The 23,081-nt window shown below is 48.0% G+C and overlaps 1 protein-coding gene across 1 annotated transcript in view; it reads left to right on the top strand.

Moving 5' to 3' along the window:
* Positions 1-23,081, top strand: part of LOC112266105 (neurobeachin a) — a 255,505-nt gene that overhangs the window by 29,878 nt on the left and 202,546 nt on the right. Inside the window, exons 11-28 of the mRNA XM_042296092.1 lie at positions 539-636; positions 1,165-1,257; positions 2,556-2,664; positions 2,966-3,047; positions 3,168-3,291; positions 3,751-3,943; positions 4,143-4,490; positions 4,692-5,000; positions 5,080-5,517; positions 5,861-6,078; positions 6,468-6,621; positions 12,041-12,221; positions 14,670-14,779; positions 15,052-15,117; positions 15,207-15,375; positions 16,120-16,232; positions 16,377-16,708; positions 21,638-21,789. Of these exons, the coding sequence (XP_042152026.1) occupies positions 539-636; positions 1,165-1,257; positions 2,556-2,664; positions 2,966-3,047; positions 3,168-3,291; positions 3,751-3,943; positions 4,143-4,490; positions 4,692-5,000; positions 5,080-5,517; positions 5,861-6,078; positions 6,468-6,621; positions 12,041-12,221; positions 14,670-14,779; positions 15,052-15,117; positions 15,207-15,375; positions 16,120-16,232; positions 16,377-16,708; positions 21,638-21,789 (3,289 nt within the window). The remainder of the gene's footprint in view (positions 1-538; positions 637-1,164; positions 1,258-2,555; positions 2,665-2,965; positions 3,048-3,167; positions 3,292-3,750; positions 3,944-4,142; positions 4,491-4,691; positions 5,001-5,079; positions 5,518-5,860; positions 6,079-6,467; positions 6,622-12,040; positions 12,222-14,669; positions 14,780-15,051; positions 15,118-15,206; positions 15,376-16,119; positions 16,233-16,376; positions 16,709-21,637; positions 21,790-23,081) is intronic.

Below are 23,081 nucleotides of genomic sequence, written 5' to 3'. Positions count from 1 at the left end.
CTCTCACCCCCTCTCTATCCCTCTCCATCTCTCACCCCCTCTCTATCCCTCTCCATCTCTCACCCCCCTCTTCCCTCTATCCCTCTCCATCTCTCATCTCTCACCCCCTCTCTATCCCTCTCCATCTCTCACCCCCTCTCTATCCCTCTCCATCTCTCACCCCCTCTCTATCCCTCTCCATCTCTCACCCCCTCTCTATCCCTCTCCATCTCTCACCCCCCTCTCTATCCCTCTCCATCTCTCACCCCCTCTCTATCCCTCTCCATCTCTCACCCCCTCTCTATCCCTCTCCATCTCTCACCCCCTCTCTATCCCTCTCCATCTCTCACCCCCTCTCTATCCCTCTCCATCTCTCACCCCCTTTCTCTATCCCTCTCCATCTCTCACCCTATCCCTCTCCATCTCTCACCCCCTCTCTATCCCTCTCCATCTCTCACCCCCTCTATCCCTCTCCCATCTCTCACCCCCTCTCTATCCCTCTCCATCTCTCACCCCCTCTCTCTCTCTTTCTCTATCCTCTCCATCTATCTATCTATAGGATGATAATATCCATGATGTTCTTCAGCTGGTAGTGGCTCTGATGTCAGAACACCCAGCCTCCATGATTCCAGCTTTTGACCAGAGGAACGGCATAAGGTACACACACACACAGCCCTTGGGGAACAAAGCCCCCTTTCTGTTGATGCACAAAATGCATGTAATAACATCACATCTCTAACACTGGAGCCAGTGTTGTGAATCTACATGTTACCTGTTGAATAATTCACATATTATGTAAGAAGAAATCTACATAGAAATGATATGATATTAACATATTCATTTTTATTTCAGACACTGATGATCAAACATACTGTATGCCCTGTGTATTCTATGAAATATACATGTATATCAGCCACTGACTCCTGCGGAGTTCTCAGAATCTTCACTGCAGGAAATGGAATGGCTCAGTTTTGATCAGGAAAATAATTTAGTTGTCACTCCGACACACAGACTCTCAACACAGACAGGGAGGTCTTTCCCTGCACACCCGACTAGTTCAGCCTGGTTTCATTGTCTGCATCCCACCACTCCATTCCATTTATAGTGCACTATGACCAGAGCCCATAGGAGACACAATCATTAACATGTCTACATGTGACTCATATGTCTCCTGTCCTGTTCCAGGGTGATGTACAAGCTGCTGGCCTCGAAGACTGAGAGCATCAGAGTCCAGTCCCTCAAAGTCCTAGGATACTTTCTCAAACACCTGGGACACAAGTGAGTTATTATCCCTCCCTCCCTCCCTCCCTCCCTGAAAGACTGTCCCCAAGAGAGGTCTGGATCTATGAAAGACATTCTCTTCTCCCTTCTTCTCTTCTTCACTTCTCCCCTCTTCTCTTCTTCTGTTCACACCTCTTCTCTTCTTCTGTTCTCCCCTCTTCTCTTCTGTTCTCCCCTCTTCTCTTCTTCTGTTCTCACCTCTTCTCTTCTGTTCTCACCTCTTCTCTTCTTCTGTTCACACCTCTTCTCTTCTTCTGTTCTCACCTCTTCTCTTCTGTTCTCACCTCTTCTCTTCTTCTGTTCACCTCTTCTCTTCTTCTGTTCTCCCTTCTTCTCTTCTTCTGTTCACACCACTTCTCTTCTTCTGTTCACACCTCTTCTCTTCTTCTGTTCACACCTCTTCTCTTCTTCTGTTCACACCTCTTCTCTCCTCTTCTCTTCTTCTGTTCACACTTCTTCTGTTCACACCTCTTCTCTTCTTCTGTTCTTCTGTTCTCTCTCTTCTTCTGTTCACACACTTCTCTTCTCTTCTTCTTCTGTTCACACCTCTTCTCTTCTTCTGTTCTCACCTCTTCTCTTCTTCTGTTCACACCTTCTTCTTCTCTTCTTCTGTTCACACCTCTTCTCTTCTTCTGTTCACACCTCTTCTTCTTCTTTCTCTCCTCTTCTTCTGTTCTTCTTCTGTTCACACCTCTTCTCTTCTTCTGTTCACACCTCTTCTCTTCTTCTGTTCACACCTCTTCTCTTCTTCTGTTCACACCTCTTCTCTTCTTCTGTTCACACCTCTTCTCTTCTTCTGTTCACACCTCTTCTCTTCTTCTGTTCACACCTCTTCTCTTCTTCTGTTCACACCTCTTCTCTTCTTCTGTTCACACCTCCTCTCTTCTTCTGTTCACACCTCCTCTCTTCTTCTGTTCACACCTCTTCTCTTCTTCTGTTCACACCTCTTCTCTTCTTCTGTTCACACCTCTTCTCTTCTTCTGTTCTCACCTCTTCTCTTCTTCTGTTCACACCTCTTCTCTTCTTCTGTTCACACCTCTTCTCTTCTTCTGTTCACACCTCCTCTCTTCTTCTGTTCACACCTCTTCTCTTCTTCTGTTCACACCTCTTCTCTTCTTCTGTTCACACCTCTTCTCTTCTTCTGTTCACACCTCTTCTCTTCTTCTGTTCACACCTCTTCTCTTCTTCTGTTCACACCTCTTCTCTTCTTCTGTTAAAATAAGTTTTGTCTGAAGAGTAAAACTGTCATCCAGGGACTTCTAACAGGGTTAGTGTGTGTGTGTGTCTGTCCACAGAAGGAAGGTTGAGATCATGCACACACACAGTCTCTTCACTCTCTTGGGGGAGAGGCTGATGCTTCACACTAATACTGTGTCAGTGACCATCTACAACGCGCTGTACGAGGTACATTCTTCTTTCTAACTTCTCTATAACTACAATACACACACACTTCTTCTTCGGGGATCTCTCGTAGTCGAGTATGTTTTCCCTCCAGGTGTCACGGCTCCGGGTCTGGCTGGCCATGGGTTCTGAGATGGCTGAACAGGCCAATCCGTGAACTGCAGATCTTGTGGCAGTGGGGTCAGGGATGGTTATAACCTCATTATGTCCACCCCATTGTCCTGTTAGAAGCAGATACTACCTTGGTACATCCCAAATTACACCCTATTCCCTATTTAGTGATTGTCTGTGTTCTTCCCATCAGATCCTGACAGAGCAGGTGTGTACCCAGGTCGTCCACAAACCCCACCCTGAACCAGACTCTACAATCAAGATACAGAACCCCAGTAAGTCTGTCTGCTGTCCCTCTGAATGTTATTGTAGTCAAGTCAAACTGTATTTAAAGTGCAGACTTAGCAAAGTCGTTTGTGTGTGTGTGTGTGTGTGTGTGTGTGTGTGTGTTCCAGTGATCCTTAAGGTAGTAGCGACCCTGTTGAAGAGCTCGTCCCCCAGCGTTGAGCTGATGGAGGTTCGACGTCTCTTCCTCTCAGACATGATCAAACTGTTCAGCAACAGCCGCGAAAACCGACGGTGCGGACACGCATGGACATGCGCGCACACACACACACACACACACACACACACACACACACACACACACAGTCACACACACACAGTCACTCTATAATTTACAGCTGTGTAATGACTCTTTGTCCGCAGCGACTGGTATTTGTGATAGTGATACTGATGGTATCACCAATCTACACACTATTGTAGTCTAACTACTGACTATATAACAAAGCATCAGATCATTTCACTAATTTACATAATAGAAGGTGATCAGAATGAATTGTGACTGTTTCACTGATAGAGTGGCTGGTGAACAAGTCACATTAGAACCGAGCAACGATCAGAGGGAGTACTGCTGTTGGCCTACAGACCGACTTTAACTTAGACTACTGACTATGTAGCCATGGTCTCTGCTGCTGTTTGCTCTAGTAGTGAGAAACGTATTGATAATAGTTGTAATAGTATATATTATTGTTCTAGGTGTCTGCTGCAGTGCTCAGTATGGCAGGACTGGATGTTCAGTCTGGGCTATATCAACCCTAAAAACCCAGAGGAACAGAAGATGATGGAGATGGTCTATAGCCTCTTCAGGATCCTGCTCTACCACGCCATCAAGTATGAGTGGGGAGGTTGGAGGGTCTGGGTGGATACACTCTCCATCGCTCACTCCAAGGTAAGACTCAGCGGCTGTCTGCGTCCCAAATGGCATATAGTGCACTACTTTTGATTAAGTTATTGATCATGTCTCTCCCTCTCTATATGGTAACCTACACGAGGCACATATGGAGAACCTGGCTGAGATGAGCTTGATTATTAGTTCTAGGTGATTAATTATAGACAATATTATTGATGATGTCTGTTCTATACTGTAGGTAACATACGAGGCCCATAAGGAGTACCTGGCTAAGATGTATGAGGACTACCAGCGTCAGGAAGAGGAGAACATTAAGAAGGGGAGGAAGGGTCTGGTCAGCACCATCTCAGGCCTGCAGGACCTCCAGGCCGGGGGCATCCAGGGGAACATGGAGATCAGAGAGATAGACTCCCAGACACAGACCCCGGAGAGCGAGGCCGACTACCCCGAGACCCCCGGCCACCCCCGGAACACACCGTCAGAGGGGAAGACAAGGGAGGAGGGGGGGCTCGGGGGGACAGGGAGGACGGGGTCAGGGGTCAGAGTGGAGGTTCATGACCTGTTGGTGGACATCAAGGCTGAAAAGGTATGGTGTCTCCATCTGTTTTAATAGTTTTTACAGGTGATGCTCTTATCCAGAGCAACTTCCAGTCAGTGCATTCAACTAAGTTTAGTTGGAAAAAAACACCACATATCACAGTTCTTGCAAGTAGACTCTTAAAATCAATCAGTCAGTCAGTCAGTTAATCAATCAATCAGCTAATCAATTAATCCCTCCCTCTCCCAGGTGGAAGCCACAGAGGTGAAGCTGGATGACCTGGACCTGTCTCCAGAGCCGCTGGGCGTGACAGTGGGTGTGGCTGGGGGTGTTGTCTCTGAGGACAGGGGTGGGGCGTTGGTCCAGGTGGACTCCCTATTGGACAACGTTTACTGTGCTGCTGTAGAGAAGCTAAGCAGCAGCGCCGCCAGTGGTGTACTGGTCCCCAACGCAACTGTCGCCGTCGCGCCCGACAACCACAACACTGGTCCCCTCATCACCCTTGCTGATGACGACAAGGACAGTCTCCCTAGCAACAGCAGCTTTATGTTTGGCCAGGTTAGTTCATCTTTCTTTTCTTTTCTTCTGCTTGTGTTTTGTTATGTGCAAGTTAACTAAACAGAACTGAACTCAACAGGAAGAGCCCCTGGTCCTGCCAAGTCCTGCTTCTAACCCTGATCCAGACCCTGACTCCCCTTTCCCCCCGGGCCACAGCCATGACCTGGGCCTGCTGGACCACATGACTGGCAGCTCTGAGCTGGGGACCATCGGCATGGTCGGCACGGTCACTCCTGGTGGTCCGATCAGCAGCATCCTGGAGGAGGAGAGATTTAAGCTCCAGACCACCCTGAGTGACGTCACCTCCATGCCCAGGGAAGAGGCCTGCTCTAAGGGGTCAGAGTTCACAGAGACCGGGGCTGGAGCTAGGGTTGAAGGGTCTGGGTTGTCGGAGGGGGGCGAGCCCTTGGCTGGTGGGAAAGGTAGTGGGACAGATGCAGTCAGCAACACCTCAGACACTGAGCGGTCAGACGAAGGAAAGGAGGTTAAGAAGATTCAGACCACTGCTACTACACAGGTTAGTTAAATTACAAGACCTCCCTCCCTCTTGTCCTCTCTTCCTCCTCTCTCCCACTTCCCTTTGTCCCTCCTCTCTCCCTCCTGTCAGTAAGTCTGATGTGAGGAAGGATGAGAGGAGGAGGAGGAGGAGGAGGAGAGAGAGAGAGGGAGAGGAGGAGGAGAGAGAGGAAGCGGAGGAGGAGGAGGAGGAGGAGAGCGGACTAAAAGACTATTAATAGAGTCTCTGCTGTTATGTAATGACTCATTTTAATTTACACACTGCTTTATACACTGTGAATTACAGTTTTGTGAGTGTGTGTGTGTGTGTGTGTCTGTGTGTGTGTCTAATGTGTGTGTGTCAGTCCCTCCATAGTCGTACAGCAGCCCAGTTAGAGCGTGACCTGCGTGTGGACCTGGGCTTCAGAGGGATGCCCATGACAGAGGAGCAACGACGCCAGTTCAGCCCTGGCCCTCGCACCACCATGTTCCGCATCCCAGAGTTCAAATGGTCGCCCATGCACCAGCGCCTCCTCACCGACCTGCTGTTGGCTCTGGAGACAGACGTCCACATCTGGAGGAGGTGAGGGGACCGAAATATTGAGGACATGTCCCTAATCACACCATAGTCCGTATGTAATGCACTACTTTGTATCAAAGCCCAATGCCCCTCTGTAGTGCACTATGTCTGACCACGTTGGGCTTCCACAAAGGACATGCAGTGGAATGTTACGTTAACATTTTGATCATTTAGCAGATGCTCTTAGTCAGTGCATTCAACTAAGTTAGGTAAGACAACCGAATATCACATTCATTGAGAGTAAAACAAGAGTTACAGTAGATCCCGCAGCCAGGGTTTCTAACTAGCCTTACTGCGGCTGATTATTCAACACGTATCCTTGACCTGACCTGCATCCTGATTAAATGAACTGTAATCCAGTTCTCTCCCTCTCTCTTTCTGCCTCCCTGCAGCCATTCAACCAAATCCGTCATGGATTTTGTCAACAGCAATGAGAACATCATCTTTGTCCACAACACCATCCACCTCCTCTCTCAGATGGTAGACAACATCATCATCGCCTGTGGAGGGATCCTTCCTCTGCTCTCTGCTGCCACCTCTCCTTCTGTAAGTCATTCAGTCAGCCTCTCTGCCACCTCTCCTTCTGTAAGCCAGTCAGTCAGCCTCTCTGCCACCTCTCCTTCTGTAAGCCAGTCAGTCAGCTTCTCTGCTACCTCTCCTTCTGTAAGCCAGTCAGTCAGCTTCTCTGCCACCTCTCCTTCTGTAAGTCATTCAGTCAGCTTCTCTGCCACCTCTCCTTCTGTAAGCCAGTCAGTCAGCTTCTGCCACCTCTCCTTCTGTAAGCCAGTCAGTCAGCTTCTCTGCCACCTCTCCTTCTGTAAGTCATTCAGTCAGCTTCTCTGCCACCTCTCCTTCTGTAAGCCAGTCAGTCAGCTTCTCTGCCACCTCTCCTTCTGTAAGCCAGTCAGTCAGCTTCTCTGCCACCTCTCCTTCTGTAAGTCATTCAGTCAGCTTCTCTACCACCTCTCCTTCTGTAAGTCATTCAGTCAGCTTCTCTGCCACCTCTCCTTCTGTAAGTCATTCAGTCAGCTTCTCTGCCACCTTTCCTTCTGTAAGCCAGTCAGTCAGCTTCTCTGCCACCTCTCCTTCTGTAAGCCAGTCAGTCAGCTTCTCTGCCACCTCTCCTTCTGTAAGTCATTCAGTCAGCTTCTCTACCACCTCTCCTTCTGTAAGCCAGTCAGTCAGCTTCTCTGCCACCTCTCCTTCTGTAAGCCAGCCAGTCAGCCTCTCTGCCACCTCTCCTTCTGTAAGCCAGTCAGTCAGCTTCTCTGCCACCTCTCCTTCTGTAAGTCATTCAGTCAGCTTCTCTGCCACCTCTCCTTCTGTAAGTCATTCAGTCAGCTTCTCTGCCACCTCTCCTTCTGTAAGTCATTCAGTCAGCTTCTCTGCCACCTCTCCTTCTGTAAGTCATTCAGTCAGCTTCTCTGCCACCTCTCCTTCTGTAAGTCATTCAGTCAGCTTCTCTGCCACCTCTCCTTCTGTAAGTCATTCAGTCAGCTTCTCTGCCACCTCTCCTTCTGTAAGTCATTCAGTCAGCCTCTCTGCCACCTCTCCTTCTGTAAGTCATTCAGTCAGCCTCTCTGCCACCTCTCCTTCTGTAAGTCATTCAGTCAGCTTCTCTGCCACCTCTCCTTCTGTAAGCCAGTCAGTCAGCCTCTCTGCCACCTCTCCTTCTGTAAGTCATTCAGTCAGCCTCTCTGCCACCTCTCCTTCTGTAAGTCATTCAGTCAGCCTCTCTGCCACCTCTCCTTCTGTAAGTCATTCAGTCAGCCTCTCTGCCATCTCTCCTTCTGTAAGCCAGTCAGTCAGCTTCTCTGCCACCTCTCCTTCTGTAAGCCAGTCAGTCAGCTTCTCTGCCACCTCTCCTTCTGTAAGCCAGTCAGTCAGCTTCTCTGCCAACTCTCCTTCTGTAAGTCATTCAGTCAGCTTCTCTGCCACCTCTCCTTCTGTAAGCCAGTCAGTCAGCTTCTCTGCCCTCTCTCCTTCTGTAAGTCATTCAGTCAGCCTCTGCCACCTCTCCTTCTGTAAGCCAGTCAGTCAGCTTCTCTGCCACCTCTCCTTCTGTAAGTCAGTCAGTCAGCTTCTCTGCCCTCTCTCCTTCTGTAAGTCATTCAGTCAGCCTCTGCCACCTCTCCTTCTGTAAGTCATTCAGTCAGCCTCTCTGCCACCTCTCCTTCTGTAAGCCAGTCAGTCAGCCTCTCTGCCACCTCTCCTTCTGTAAGCCAGTCAGTCAGCTTCTCTGCCACCTCTCCTTCTGTAAGCCAGTCAGTCAGCTTCTCTGCCACCTCTCCTTCTGTAAGTCATTCAGTCAGCTTCTCTGCCACCTCTCCTTCTGTAAGTCATTCAGTCAGCTTCTCTACCACCTCTCCTTCTGTAAGCCAGTCAGTCCCTTTCTCCACCTCTCCTTCTGTAAGCCAGTCAGTCAGCTTCTCTGCCACCTCTCCTTCTGTAAGCCAGTCAGTCAGCTTCTCTGCCACCTCTCCTTCTGTAAGTCATTCAGTCAGCTTCTCTGCCACCTCTCCTTCTGTAAGCCAGTCAGTCAGCTTCTCTGCCACCTCTCCTTCTGTAAGTCATTCAGTCAGCCTCTCTACCACCTCTCCTTCTGTAAGCCAGTCAGTCAGCTTCTCTGCCACCTCTCCTTCTGTAAGTCATTCAGTCAGCTTCTCTGCCACCTCTCCTTCTGTAAGCCAGTCAGTCAGCTTCTCTGCCACCTCTCCTTCTGTAAGCCAGTCAGTCAGCTTCTCTGCCACCTCTCCTTCTGTAAGTCATTCAGTCAGCTTCTCTGCCACCTCTCCTTCTGTAAGCCAGTCAGTCAGCTTCTCTGCCACCTCTCCTTCTGTAAGCCAGTCAGTCCCTTTCTACCACCTCTCCTTCTGTAAGCCAGTCAGTCAGCTTCTCTGCCACCTCTCCTTCTGTAAGCCAGTCAGTCCCTTTCTACCACCTCTCCTTCTGTAAGCCAGTCAGTCAGCTTCTCTGCCACCTCTCCTTCTGTAAGCCAGTCAGTCAGCTTCTCTGCCACCTCTCCTTCTGTAAGCCAGTCAGCCAGCTTCTCTGCCACCTCTCCTTCTGTAAGCCAGTCAGTCAGCTTCTCTGCCACCTCTCCTTCTGTAAGCCAGTCAGCCAGCTTCTCTACCACCTCTCCTTCTGTAAGCCAGTCAGTCAGCTTCTCTGCCACCTCTCCTTCTGTAAGCCAGTCAGTCAGCTTCTCTGCCACCTCTCCTTCTGTAAGCCAGTCAGTCAGCTTCTCTGCCACCTCTCCTTCTGTAAGCCAGTCAGTCAGCTTCTCTGCCACCTCTCCTTCTGTAAGCCAGTCAGTCAGCTTCTCTGCCACCTCTCCTTCTGTAAGCCAGTCAGTCAGCTTCTCTGCCACCTCTCCTTCTGTAAGCCAGTCAGTCCCTTTCTACCACCTCTCCTTCTGTAAGCCAGTCAGTCCCTTTCTACCACCTCTCCTTCTGTAAGCCAGTCAGTCCCTTTCTACCACCTCTCCTTCTGTAAGCCAGTCAGCCAGCTTCTCTACCACCTCTCCTTCTGTAAGCCAGTCAGTCAGCTTCTCTGCCACCTCTCCTTCTGTAAGCCAGTCAGCCAGCTTCTCTACCACCTCTCCTTCTGTAAGCCAGTCAGTCAGCTTCTCTGCCACCTCTCCTTCTGTAAGCCAGTCAGTCAGCTTCTCTGCCACCTCTCCTTCTGTAAGCCAGTCAGTCAGCTTCTCTGCCACCTCTCCTTCTGTAAGCCAGTCAGCCAGCTTCTCTACCACCTCTCCTTCTGTAAGCCAGTCAGTCAGCTTCTCTGCCACCTCTCCTTCTGTAAGCCAGTCAGTCAGCTTCTCTGCCACCTCTCCTTCTGTAAGCCAGTCAGTCAGCTTCTCTGCCACCTCTCCTTCTGTAAGCCAGTCAGTCAGCTTCTCTGCCACCTCTCCTTCTGTAAGCCAGTCAGTCGCTTTCTACCACCTCTCCTTCTGTAAGCCAGTCAGTCAGCTTCTCTGCCACCTCTCCTTCTGTAAGCCAGTCAGTCAGCTTCTCTGCCACCTCTCCTTCTGTAAGCCAGTCAGCCAGCTTCTCTGCCACCTCTCCTTCTGTAAGCCAGTCAGCCAGCTTCTCTGCCACCTCTCCTTCTGTAAGCCAGTCAGTCAGCTTCTCTGCCACCTCTCCTTCTGTAAGCCAGTCAGTCAGCTTCTCTGCCACCTCTCCTTCTGTAAGCCAGTCAGTCAGCTTCTCTGCCACCTCTCCTTCTGTAAGCCAGTCAGTCAGCTTCTCTGCCACCTCTCCTTCTGTAAGCCAGTCAGTCAGCTTCTCTACCACCTGTCCTTCTGTAAATCAGTCAGTCAGCTTCTCTGCCACCTCTCCTTCTGTAAGCCAGTCAGTCAGCTTCTCTGCCACCTCTCCTTCTGTAAGCCAGTCAGTCAGCTTCTCTGCCACCTCTCCTTCTGTAAGCCAGTCAGCCTCTCTGTGGTGCCACACTACCATCTAGTGGGGGCTATTAGGAACTGCATGTTTATGTCTTCATTAATGTCGTTCTCTAGGAAATAGAACTAGTTGATTGTCTTTATTGATTGTAGCCATTTTCATTTGCTCACATTCATTCTGCTATATATTCAGCTAATGAGAATTTTACTTTGTCAGAGTCGTTTAAGTTGGTGATGGTTTCCTCTGTGTGTTTTGCTTATGTCTGTTAAGGATTGTATGTGCTTTACCTGCTGACTGGATCTGTTGATTTGAATCATCTGTTGTGATTTTTTCTTCTTTTTGTTTGTGTGCATATGGCCAGAGTACCCAGGTTAGTGCATATGGCCAGAGTACCCAGGTTAGTGCATATGGCCAGAGTACCCAGGTTAGTGCATATGGCCAGAGTACCCAGGTTAGTGCATATGGCCAGAGTACCCAGGTTAGTGCATATGGCCAGAGTACCCAGGTTAGTGCATATGGCCAGAGTACCCAGGTTAGTGCATATGGCCAGAGTACCCAGGTTAGTGCATATGGCCAGAGTACCCAGGTTAGTGCATATGGCCAGAGTACCCAGGTTAGTGCATATGGCCAGAGTACCCAGGTTAGTGCATATGGCCAGAGTACCCAGGTTAGTGCATATGGCCAGAGTACCCAGGTTAGTGCATATGGCCAGAGTACCCAGGTTAGTGCATATGGCCAGAGTACCCAGGTTAGTGCATATGGCCAGAGTACCCAGGTTAGTGCATATGGCCAGAGTACCCAGGTTAGTGCATATGGCCAGAGTACCCAGGTTAGTGCATATGGCCAGAGTACCCAGGTTAGTGCATATGGCCAGAGTACCCAGGTTAGTGCATATGGCCAGAGTACCCAGGTTAGTGCATATGGCCAGAGTACCCAGGTTAGTGCATATGGCCAGAGTACCCAGGTTAGTGCATATGGCCAGAGTACCCAGGTTAGTGCATATGGCCAGAGTACCCAGGTTAGTGCATATGGCCAGAGTACCCAGGTTAGTGCATATGGCCAGAGTACCCAGGTTAGTGCATATGGCCAGAGTACCCAGGTTAGTGCATATGGCCAGAGTAGTAGTGCATATGGCCAGAGTACCCAGGTTAGTGCATATGGCCAGAGTACCCAGGTTAGTGCATATGGCCAGAGTACCCAGGTTAGTGCATATGGCCAGAGTACCCAGGTTAGTGCATATGGCCAGAGTACCCAGGTTAGTGCATATGGACACAGTACCCAGGTTAGTGCATATGGACAGAGTACCCAGGTTAGTGCATATGGCCAGAGTACCCAGGTTAGTGCATATGGCCAGAGTACCCAGGTTAGTGCATATGGCCAGAGTACCCAGGTTAGTGCATATGGCCAGAGTACCCAGGTTAGTGCATATATGCTGTAAGTTTCATTTTCTTTCTAAACATTTATTCTCTCAGGTACAACAGAACAATATTTAGTTTTTCTGTTTCTTGAGTATATATGATTTCCCCTGTCCCCTGTCCCCTGAACCCCTGCGTTGTGATCAGGCTGAGTTGGAGAACATCGAGGCGACCCAGGGCATGTCTTCAGAGACGGCTGTTTCCTTCCTGTCCCGTCTGATGGCCATGGTGGACGTTCTGGTGTTCGCCAGCTCACTCAACTTCTCTGAGATAGAGGCTGAGAAGAACATGTCCTCTGGAGGCCTGATGAGACAGTGTCTACGACTGGGTAAGAGTCTGTGTGTGCCTGCGTGCGCGGGTGCGTGTGTGTGAGCGTGCCCTTGTCACACACATTAACTGTCATGTTAGACGATTCACGAGATCAGCAAATGCCGTGGCAAAATCATTTCAATAATTCCAGTATTCCATGAAATTCTTTGATGTGGTCAACCTAGCTAATTCATTTTCTAAATGCACTGCTATTAGATAGTAAATGTGCTTTGGTGAGTCATGATTTTCAGTAATGGTGTGTGTCTGCTGTAGTGGTTGGTAGTTCAGTCAGGTAGCTTGTCTGTGTAAAGGCCAGACTATTGAAGCTAGCTCTGAAGTAACTCAGAACAAATCCACACTTACACTCACCACACACACATACGCACACACATAGGAGCTGATCGTGGACTACAGGAAAAGGCGGGCTGAACAGGCCCCCATTAACATCGATGGGGCTGTAGTGGAGCGACTTTCAAGTTCCTTGGTGTCCACATCACCAACAAACTATCATGGTCCAAACATACCAAGACAGTCGTGAAGAGGGCACGACAAAACCTTTTCCTCCTCAGGAGACTGAAAAGATTTGCCAAGGGTCCCCAGATCATCAAAAGGTTCTACATCTGCACCATCGAGAGCATCACCGCCTGGTATGGCAGCTGCTCGGCATCTGACCGTAAGGCGCTACAGAGGGTAGTGAAATGTTTTTTTTTGTCAGAGACTCCAGTCACCCAAGTTATAGACTGTTTTCTCTGCTACTGCACGGCATGTGGTACCGGAGCACCAAGTGTAGGACCAAAAGGCTCCTCAACAGCTTCTACCCGCAAGCCATAAGACTGCTGAACAATTAATAAAATTGCCACCGGACTATTTACATTGACCCCCCCTGCCTTTTGCACACTGCTGCTACTCGCTGTTTATTATCTATGCATAGTCACTCACCTACATGTACAAATTACCTCAACTAACCTGTTTCCCCGCACACTGACTCGGTACCGGTGCCCCCTGTATACAAACATTTTCTTAACTCTTTCTTGAACTGTACTGTTGGTTAAGGGCTTGGAAGTAAGCATTTAGGTCCCCACTGGTAAGGTCTACACTTAAAGTTTGATTTGATTTGAAACACACAGCTTATGTTTTACTATACCGGTGGAGACCTAACATTTATTTCCATTCAAAATCCTGTTTTCCCTAAACTCAACCGTAACCCTAACCCTAACCTCAACCCTAACCCTAACCTCAACCCTAAACCTCAACCCTAACCCTATCCTTAACCCCTAACCCTAACCTCAACTCTAACCCTAACCCTAACCCTAACCCTAACTCTAACCCTATCCTTAACCCCTAAACCTAACCTCAACCCTAACCCTATCCTTAACCCCTAACCCTAACCTCAACTCTAACCCTAACCTCAACTCTAACCCTATCCTTAACCCTAAACCTAACCTCAACCCTAACCCTATCCTTAACCCCTAACCCTAACCTCAACCCTAACCCTATCCTTAACCCCTAAACCTAACCTCAACCCTAACCCTATCCTTAACCCTAACCCTAAACCTAACCCTATCCTTAACCCCTAACCCTAACCCTAACCTCAACCCTAACCCTATCCCTAACCCCTAACCCTATCCTTAACCCCTAACCCTAAACCTAACCTCAACTCCTAACCCTATCCTTAACCCCTAACCCTAACCTCAACTCTAACCCTAACCTCAACCCTAACCCTATCCTTAACCCTAAACCTAACCTCAACCCTAACCCTATCCTTAACCCCTAACCCTAACCTCAACCCTAACCCTATCCTTAACCCCTAAACCTAACCTCAACCCTAACCCTATCCTTAACCCCTAACCCTAAACCTAACCCTATCCTTAACCCCTAACCCTAACCCTAACCTCAACCCTAACCCTATCCCTAACCCCTAACCCTATCCTTAACCCCTAACCCTAAACCTAACCTCAACTCCTAACCCTATCCTTAACCCCTAACCCTAACTCCTAACCCTAAACCTAACCTCAACCCTAACCCTAAACCTAACCTCAACCCTAACACACACACACACACACACACACACACACACACACACACACACACACACTCTCGCTCTATCTCACTATCATCCTCTGTAGTGTGAAATGTGTCTGGCTGTTTGTTTCACCATGACTCTGGCCTGGCAGCTTGGAACTAATAGTGATCAGACAAGCAGGTAACCTAGTGGTTAGAGCTTTGGGCCAGTAACCGAAAGGTTGCTAGATTGAATCCTTAAGCTGACAAGGTAAAAATCTGTCATTCTGCTCCTGAACAAGGCAGTTAACCCACTTTTCCTAGGCCGTCATTGTAAATAAGAATTTGTTCTTAACTGATTTGCATAGTTAAATAAAGGTAATATTTTTTTAGCAAAAAAAAAAAAATCATGAATGCGTTTCAAGATGCAGCTTCTGATACCCTGTCTGTCTGTCTCTCCTCCCAGTGTGTTGTGTAGCAGTGAGGAACTGTCTGGATGTTAGACAGAGACAGAGGGACAGAGGGACTAACAGTAAAAGCCAGGACAACCTGTATGGTGCAGCATCTGCCAACAAGGTAGGTCCTCACCTAACCTCATCATTTAAAAATACATATTAAGTTGGTAATAATGGTACAGTTGATGGGTGGCTGTGACACCGGACGTACAGGAACTATGAGTGGGGGTTGTGTGGGAGATCATTAAGTGTGACACGCAGTGTAATATGGATGCTACGATAGCGGCTAAGTAAACAGATTGTTACACGGCCGCTATGATGTCAGACTCCCTTAGTCTCCTCACTTTAGATCTCCTACAGCAGAAAATATCTTAGTAACATTCTCCCATCCAGGACCCTGACAGACTTCTACAGGACGTCGATATCAATCGTCTGAGAGCTGTCGTGTTCCGGGATGTGGTGAGTATGACTGTTTGTGTGTGTGCTGGTGCGTGTGTAACATGTTTGTGTGCGTATGATTGTGTAACATGTATATGTATCCCCACCAGGATGACAGCAAGCAGGCCCAGTTCTTGGCACTAGCGGTGGTCTACTTTATCTCTGTCCTCATGGTGTCAAAGTACAGGGACATCCTGGAACCACAGAGAGAGACCAACAGGATGATCAGCCAATCAGCATACAGCATTCGCCACGAGATCAACTCATCTACCAGCACAAGTGCTTGCTTTTGTTATTCAACTCCAATCCTCTCAGCTCTCTGATTAATTCATGTGATCCACTAATTGCACTGTGCAGAATGAAACATGGAAACAGGAATGGAAGTGGAGAGGGGAAGGGAACGTGGGTGTATGAAAGTTGTACAGGTAGCCCTGGTCTCTGTGGTATGAACAGTTACATCCCACTGGGCACACCCTGAGAGAGAGCAAGCAAGACATAGAGAGATAGATTGAGAGAGAGAGTAAAAGAAAGAGAGAAAAACAGAGAGATGCTGAGGGTTTGGGGCGTTGTGAGGCTTGTTCTATTTCCAGCCGTCTGTCGTGGTCCATTAGCCAGTCAATCAGCCAGGAGGTTGGGATCAGAGAGGCTTCTGGGAAGGACACTTCGCCGCCATTATAAATAATATCACCAGGAAGAGAGTTTCCAGCCAACGGGTAGATGGCAGATGTCTGTCTATCTGGGATGGAAGTTAGAAGAGGATAAACGAGGAAGTTAGATGGGGAGAGAATGGGCTTGTTCGACATCAACTGCATTGCAATCAGCAACTGCCAACTGGCTGATCTACGAATCACCTTGCATCTTAAATGACTACTCATTATTATTTGTAGATCAGTTAGTCAATCACAATTAACCCACAAAGCATCACATATTTGATGCTCTGGAACACTGCCTATGTGTGTGAGCCACCCAGTGTCCTTGTGTCCTGACTGTGTGTGTGTGTGTGTGTGCGTGCGTGCGTTCCAGAGACCCCCCTGGCGTACCCTGACCAAAGTAAGGAGTCCCCCACCCCTGTAGAGGAGCTCCACATAGAGAGAGGCTGTCTGCCACACACTGACTCTGGCATTGGAGAGGAACAGGTTGCCCATCTAGATACTAGACTGTGTTCTCTTTTTTCGCTCTATTAGAGTGGATTGGAGTTGTATTATAATGTTTGTTTGTGCATAAACCCAGGAAGAGTACAGGTACACGAGTACATAAGTAAACTAACCCCCTGCCTCCAGATGGCCAGTGTGTTAAACGGGGCAGACTTGGACACTTTAGGACCCGGGCGAGCTGACGCCATGTCCTCCCTGCTCGGCAGCCTCTCCTCTGGGGAGAAGCATAGCCAAGAGTCCCTCTTGGAGCCGCCTGGCCTGGAGGTCCTAAGGACCACCTCCTCCATCTCCTCCATCAGCCACTCAAACATCAACGTACGAAGAATCCTGAAGAGCCTAGTGGCTGGGCCTGTAGAGGGGGTGGAACCTGGACCAGAGCCCCTCCCCTACCCTGATCTTGCCGTACAGAGAGAGACCCATTCCCCCATGCTGCCCATGCAGTTCCACTCCTTTGACAGGTACGGTACACACACACACACACTCTCTCTCTCTCTCACTATCATCATCTGTAGTGTGAAATTTGTTATTTCATAGTTTTGAATTCGTCACTATTATTAGTAAAAATAGTAAAAATAAATAGTAAAATTAAAGAAAAACCCTTGGATGAGTAGGTGTGTCCAGACTTTTGACTGGTACTATACATGTTTGACAACTTGAGCTCCACAGTAAGAAATTGTGTTAAGGGTACAGGTAGCCTAGCGGTAGAGTGGAAATTTCACTGGTTCGAATACCTGAGCCGACAAAGTGAAAAATCTGTCGATGTGCCCTTAGGCCAGGCACTTAACCCTAATCTGCTCCAGGGGCGCTGTACTACTATGGCTGACCCTGTAAAGCAACACATTTCACTGCACCTATCCGGTGTGTGTGACAATAAAACATCCATTTTTTGAATACGGAGTTGATGTGTTGATGACAAGTACATACGCTTCAAGACAGAAATATAATGTGTGTTGTTAGTCAAGCAGACTCAACACGCCACAGTTTATCCACCAGGTATGTTTAGTTGTCAGGAGCAACATTCATGGTTATACAGTCGCAAGCTAAACATCACTCACATGTTAGACATCTGGTACAGTTCGCTAAGCCCCCATGGGGAGGAGTGTGTGTGTGTTTGGAAAGGTCTTGTGTGTGTTGTGTGTTTACATTCCTGCCATAGATAAGAACCCAGTAATCTGTGTTCCGTCCCCGTGGTAACCTGCTGCTGACAGGAGGTCAGGGTTCACATCCCAGAATCCTTATCTTTCTGTCTGGTGAACGTTCTGTACCAAAAAAACCCTGAACCATGTCAAGATTGGTGTGGCTGTCGGTGCGGCTGTCGGTGTGGCTGTCGGTGTGGCTGTCGGTGTGGCTGTCGGAAGGGCCTGTTTGGGGTGTGTGTCACTTGTGATGAAGGTAAAAATGGAGGACAAAAGTGATAAGTAGATTGAGGAGAGAGGAAAGGTGGAGAGGAAGGAGAGATGGAGGAGGAGATGAAGGGTCAGTTGAAGGACTGCAGAGGTCCCCTGGGCCCTGATGACTGATTAAACAGAAGCGGTGTCCCATTTTACCCCCCTATGCCCAAGCCTGTCTCCTCACCACTCACAGCCCTAATATGCCCTGGCAGGCTGAAATGAGTTGCCAGAGCTCTCTGTATTATTTTTGAAATGCTTTCACACACAGTGTCCAGGTCACACATACGACTCCTTCATGCTTTAATGTCATCCAGCCTCAATTTGCTGTGTCTAATTCTTCTCCACCTACCAGCAGAATGAGCTGCTAGGCTGGCTAGGCCTCAGGACGGCTGGGCTGTCAGGCCTGAGGCTGATAGGGACTGACAACATCAAAACAGAGCACAAAGAAAAGGCTCAGAGCGTTGAGAGGAGGGCTGGGGAGGGCTGAGTCCCCTGGCCTTTCTGGTTGATAGTCTCTCTGAGGTGGAGTTTTCAATTAGAGACTTCAATAACCAGAACTGGATGACCAGATGGGACCAGTGCATGGCTGATCTGAATGCACCTTTAAATTCCCTCCTTTCTTTCTCTTTTTCTGTCTCTCTCTCTAGTACAGCTGTCTGACAGTAACAGTGACACAGGGGGATGTTGTCTAGCTCTGTATTTGTGATTACATTTTTAATGAAGAACTGATTTATTCTGTTTGGTTTTAATTGAACTCATTATGTTAGGAAGTTTAATCTTTTGAATCTATTTCCATAGCATATCTATATGATTGAGGATGTGTGTGTGTGTGTGTGTGTGTGTGTGTGTGTATATGTATGTATCTACAGTCATCACCTCCTGTACATTAATATTTCTTACTAGATGAATCCTCTCTTTATTCACAGCAGCCCCTATTAAACACACCCCTGTTAATAAATGATGCCTTAGATAATCTTTGCATCATTCATGAGCACTCAGATAATCAATTATTCATATAAAAGGTTCCTGCTGGATCAACATACAGTATCAGACCGTAACCATGTCACACAGGGATAGCTGCACACATTCTTATCGTAGCTTTTCCCCTTTTAATTTTCAATTCCATCTACAGTGGTGACAGATGTGGGGAATTAGTGCTAATCTGATGATGGAACAAGGCATGTGATTGTTCATTCAACCTGTCAGTGTTTTTATTGTTTGTGTTCCTACTCCTATAAGTTATTACAAATCAAATCAAATTTATCGGTCACATACACATGGTTAGCAGACGTTAATGCGAGTGTAGCGAAATGCTTGTGCTTCTCGTTCGGACAATGCAGTAGTAACCAATGAGTAATCTAACCTAACAATTCCACAACTGCTACCTTATACACACAAGTGTAAAGGGATAAAGAATATGTACATAAAGATATATGAATGATGGTATCGAGTACGGTATATACATATGAGATGAGTAATGTAGGGTATGTAAACAAAGTGGCATAGTTTAAAGTGGCTAGTGATACATGTATTACATAAAGATGCAGTAGATGATAGAGTACAGTATATACATATACATATGAGATGAGTAATGTAGGGTATGTAAACATTATATTAAGTAGCATTGTTTAAAGTGGCTAGTGATATATTTACATCAATTTCCATTCATTCCCATTATTAAAGTGGCTGGAGTTGAGTCAGTGTGTTGGCAGCAGCCACTCAATGTGGTGGCTGTTTAACAGTCTGATGGCCTTGAGATAGAAGCTGTTTTTCAGTCTCTCGGTCCCTGCTTTGATGCACCTGTACTGACCTCGCCTTCTGGATGATAGCGGGGTGAATAGGCAGTGGCTCGGGTGGTTGTTGTCCTTGATGATCTTTATGGCCTTCCTGTGACATCGGGTGGTGTAGGTGTCCTGGAGGGCAGGTAGTTTGCCCCCGGTGATGCGTTGTGCAGACCTCACTACCCTCTGGAGAGCCTTACGGTTGTGGGCGGAGCAGTTGCCGTACCAGGCGGTGATACAGCCCGCCAGGATGCTCTCGATTGTGCGTTTGTGAGTGCTTTTGGTGACAAGCCAAATTTCTTCAGCCTTCTGAGTTTGAAGAGGCGCTGCTGCGCCTTCTTCACGATGCTGTCTGTGTGGGTGGACCAATTCAGTCTGTCTGTGATGTGTATGCCGAGGAACTTAAAACTTACTACCCTCTCCACTACTGTCCCATCGATGTGGATAGGGGGGTGCTCCCTCTGCTGTTTCCTGAAGTCCACAATCATCTCCTTAATTTTGTTGACGTTGAGTGTGAGGTTATTTTCCTGACACCTCCTCCTCGTCGTTGTTGATAATCAAGCCTACCACTGTAGTGTCGTCCGCAAACTTGATGATTGAGTTGGAGGCGTGCGTGGCCACGCAGTCGTGGGTGAACGGAGTACAGGAGAGGGCTCAGAACACACCCTTGTGGGGCCTCAGTGTTGAGGATCAGCGGGGTGGAGATGTTGTTACCTACCCTCACCACCTGGGGGCGGCCCGTCAGGAAGTCCAGTACCCAGTTGCACAGGGCGGGGTCGAGACCCAGGGTCTCGAGCTTGATGACGAGCTTGGAGGGTACTATGGTGTTAAATGCTGAGCTGTAGTCGATGAACAGCATTCTCACATAGGTATTCCTCTTGTCCAGATGGGTTAGGGCAGTGTGCAGTGTGGTTGAGATTGCATCGTCTGTGGACCTATTTGGGCGGTAAGCAAATTGGAGTGGGTCTAGGGTGTCAGGTAGGGTGGAGGTGATATGGTCCTTGACTAGTCTCTCAAAGCACTTCATGATGACGGAAGTGAGTGCTATGGGGCGGTTGTCGTTTAGCTCAGTTACCTTAGCTTTCTTGGGAACAGGGACAATGGTGGCCCTCTTGAAGCATGTGGGAACAGCAGACTGGGATAAGGATTGATTGAATATGTCCGTAAACACACCAGCCAGCTGGTCTGCGCATGCTCTGAGGACGTGGTCGGGATGCTGTTTGGGCCTGCAGCCTTGCGAGGGTTAACACGTTTAAATGTTTTACTCACATCGGCTGCAGTGAAGGAGAGTCCGCATGTTTTGGTTGCGGGCCGTGTCAGTGGCACTGTATTGTCCTCAAAGCGGGCAAAAAAAGTTATTTAGTCTGTCTGCGAGCAAGACATCCTGGTCCGTGACGGGGCTGGTTTTCTTTTTGTAATCCGTGATTGACTGTAGACCCTGCCACATACCTCTTGTGTCTGAGCCGTTGAATTGCGACTAGATAAATAACTCAATATGAACAAGGAATACCTTCAGAGAAAATATTAAGTATATAGCTGATTTCCTCAGTGATGTGCTGCTGTCAATGAGATCTCTAATCTAAAGCAGCAGTACACAGATGTATTGAATAAATGATGCTGTCACCATCAGTATCTCAGATATTGTAATATGCAGCATACTTACATGGCCCTATGTGTGTGTGTGTGTGTGTGTATGTATGTGTGTATTAATGTGTGTGTGTATGTTCGCGTGCATGTTCGCGTGCATGTGTCATGCTGTTCATCAGTAGTGAATAACTAATTGCAGTAGATCCCAGTGGTCTGAATGTATGCTCTGTGCTCTCCAAGTGGACCATGGGAAGGTCACAAGTTTGGTCGTCTAAATACCCTGGGTCCATCCCAAATAGCACCCTATTCCCTATATAGTGCACTACTTTTGACCAGTGCTCTTGTCAAAGGTAGTGCACTATATAGGGAATAGAGTGCCATTTGGGATGCACACCCTGCTGGCAGTATTTACTGCCTTCCTCCCTCATGTGATGTATTTTAGTGCCTATAAATGCATAAGAGGAAACCAGAAGTGTCTTCACACATAGAACTGTCTTTTTATAACCATGTATTTATATCTCTTCTTAATGATTTAATATTTCTCTTAATAACGTAATAGGAGCATTACTCACTTACTGCAGCTGCTCTCTCTGTGTGTTTGTGTGTGTGTGTGTGTGTCTCTGTATAGGAGTGTGGTGGTCCCAGTGAAGAAGCCTCCACCAGGCAGTCTGGCTGTGAACACGGTTGGACACGCATCCTCCAGCAGCCTGGCAACAGGCTCCACCCCCAACATCTTTGTTGCAGCCTCCAACACCCCCAAGAGCATGATCAACACCACCGGTAGGCCTACACCCATGGGCCCTGGTCAAATGTAGGGAATAGGGTGCAATTTGGGACTAAGCCTTCTAGTATGTCCCACTTCAACCCCAGTTCCCTAGCCCCTAACACCTAGCCACTTGTGTATACTTGGAAGGAGTGGGTAGATATGAGTAAAACTCGTGACAATTCCACCTAACCTACAGTAGCTGAATAACAGGGAGCTACTACTACCATACCAATATTATTGCTTATACCTATCTGATCCTTTCTTGTCTATGAGGTGCCTAGGGGCTAGTGAGTAAAGGGTAGGGGCTAGGAGTAAGGGCTTGGTGTAGGGGGTAGGGTATAGGTGTAGGGGTAAAGGGACCGCGGTTGATTTAAGATTCAGCCTGACATACAGGCCCTCTGAATGATGGTAAACAGGGACTCAGACCCACGAGGTTACTAATAACACTACTAATGTGTTCGGCCGGTAATGTGGTTTATTTCCAGGGTACTGTTGCTAGTTGGAGTTCGTTAGTATTTAATTTGAGTAATTACTGCAGATTTTAATAACCCAGTGGGTCTGGAATGTATCCTTTGAAGCCGGTCCAGGAATAGAAGCATAATTTTTCGTCCCAAATGGCTCCCTATGTAGTGCACTACTTTTGACCAAGGCCCATAGGGATCAAACGTGGTGCACTATCTAAAGAATAGGGTGCCATTTGGGACGCATCCAATTTCTTTGCCGGCTGGATAACTGAGGTTTAATAATGGAGTGTAGAAACTCATACTGAGCACCAGAGGGCACTCAGTCTCTACTGCTCTACATGACCATGCTTCCTATACAGTACTATGACCCACTGCTATGTGGTGGTTCAGACCAAAATACTATAGTCTAGTAGTAGTTGTAGTGCATTGTGCGTCCCAAATGGCACCCTATTCCATACATAGTGCACTACTATAGGGAATACAGGAGTAGGCCTGGACAGAGTGCACTAAACAAGGAATAGCATTCCATTTGACTGTCCTCTCCCCTAAGGCCCTGCTCTCTGCTGTTGAGCCAAGGGTCCCATGATGCAGCAGGCTTCTGAAAGAAGCCACTTAATAGAGATCATTAGAGCTGCAACACCTATTCAATGTTCCTATCCCCTCAGCAGGAATGTGAGAAATGTGACAGAGTCAAAGTGTGCTTTCAGCTAAACCCAGGGTCTCTCCTTCTCCCCCTTCGCTCTCGTTCGCTCCATCTTTTTCCATCTATCATCCTTCTCTCCCACCCCCTCTTTCTCCCCCTCCCTCTCTTTCTCCCCCTCCCTCCTTCTCTCTCACCCTCT

This window comes from Oncorhynchus tshawytscha, linkage group LG13 (genome assembly GCF_018296145.1).
Source record: "Oncorhynchus tshawytscha isolate Ot180627B linkage group LG13, Otsh_v2.0, whole genome shotgun sequence".
NCBI lineage: Eukaryota > Metazoa > Chordata > Actinopteri > Salmoniformes > Salmonidae > Oncorhynchus > Oncorhynchus tshawytscha.
This window is presented reverse-complemented; position numbering and strand designations above follow the sequence as displayed.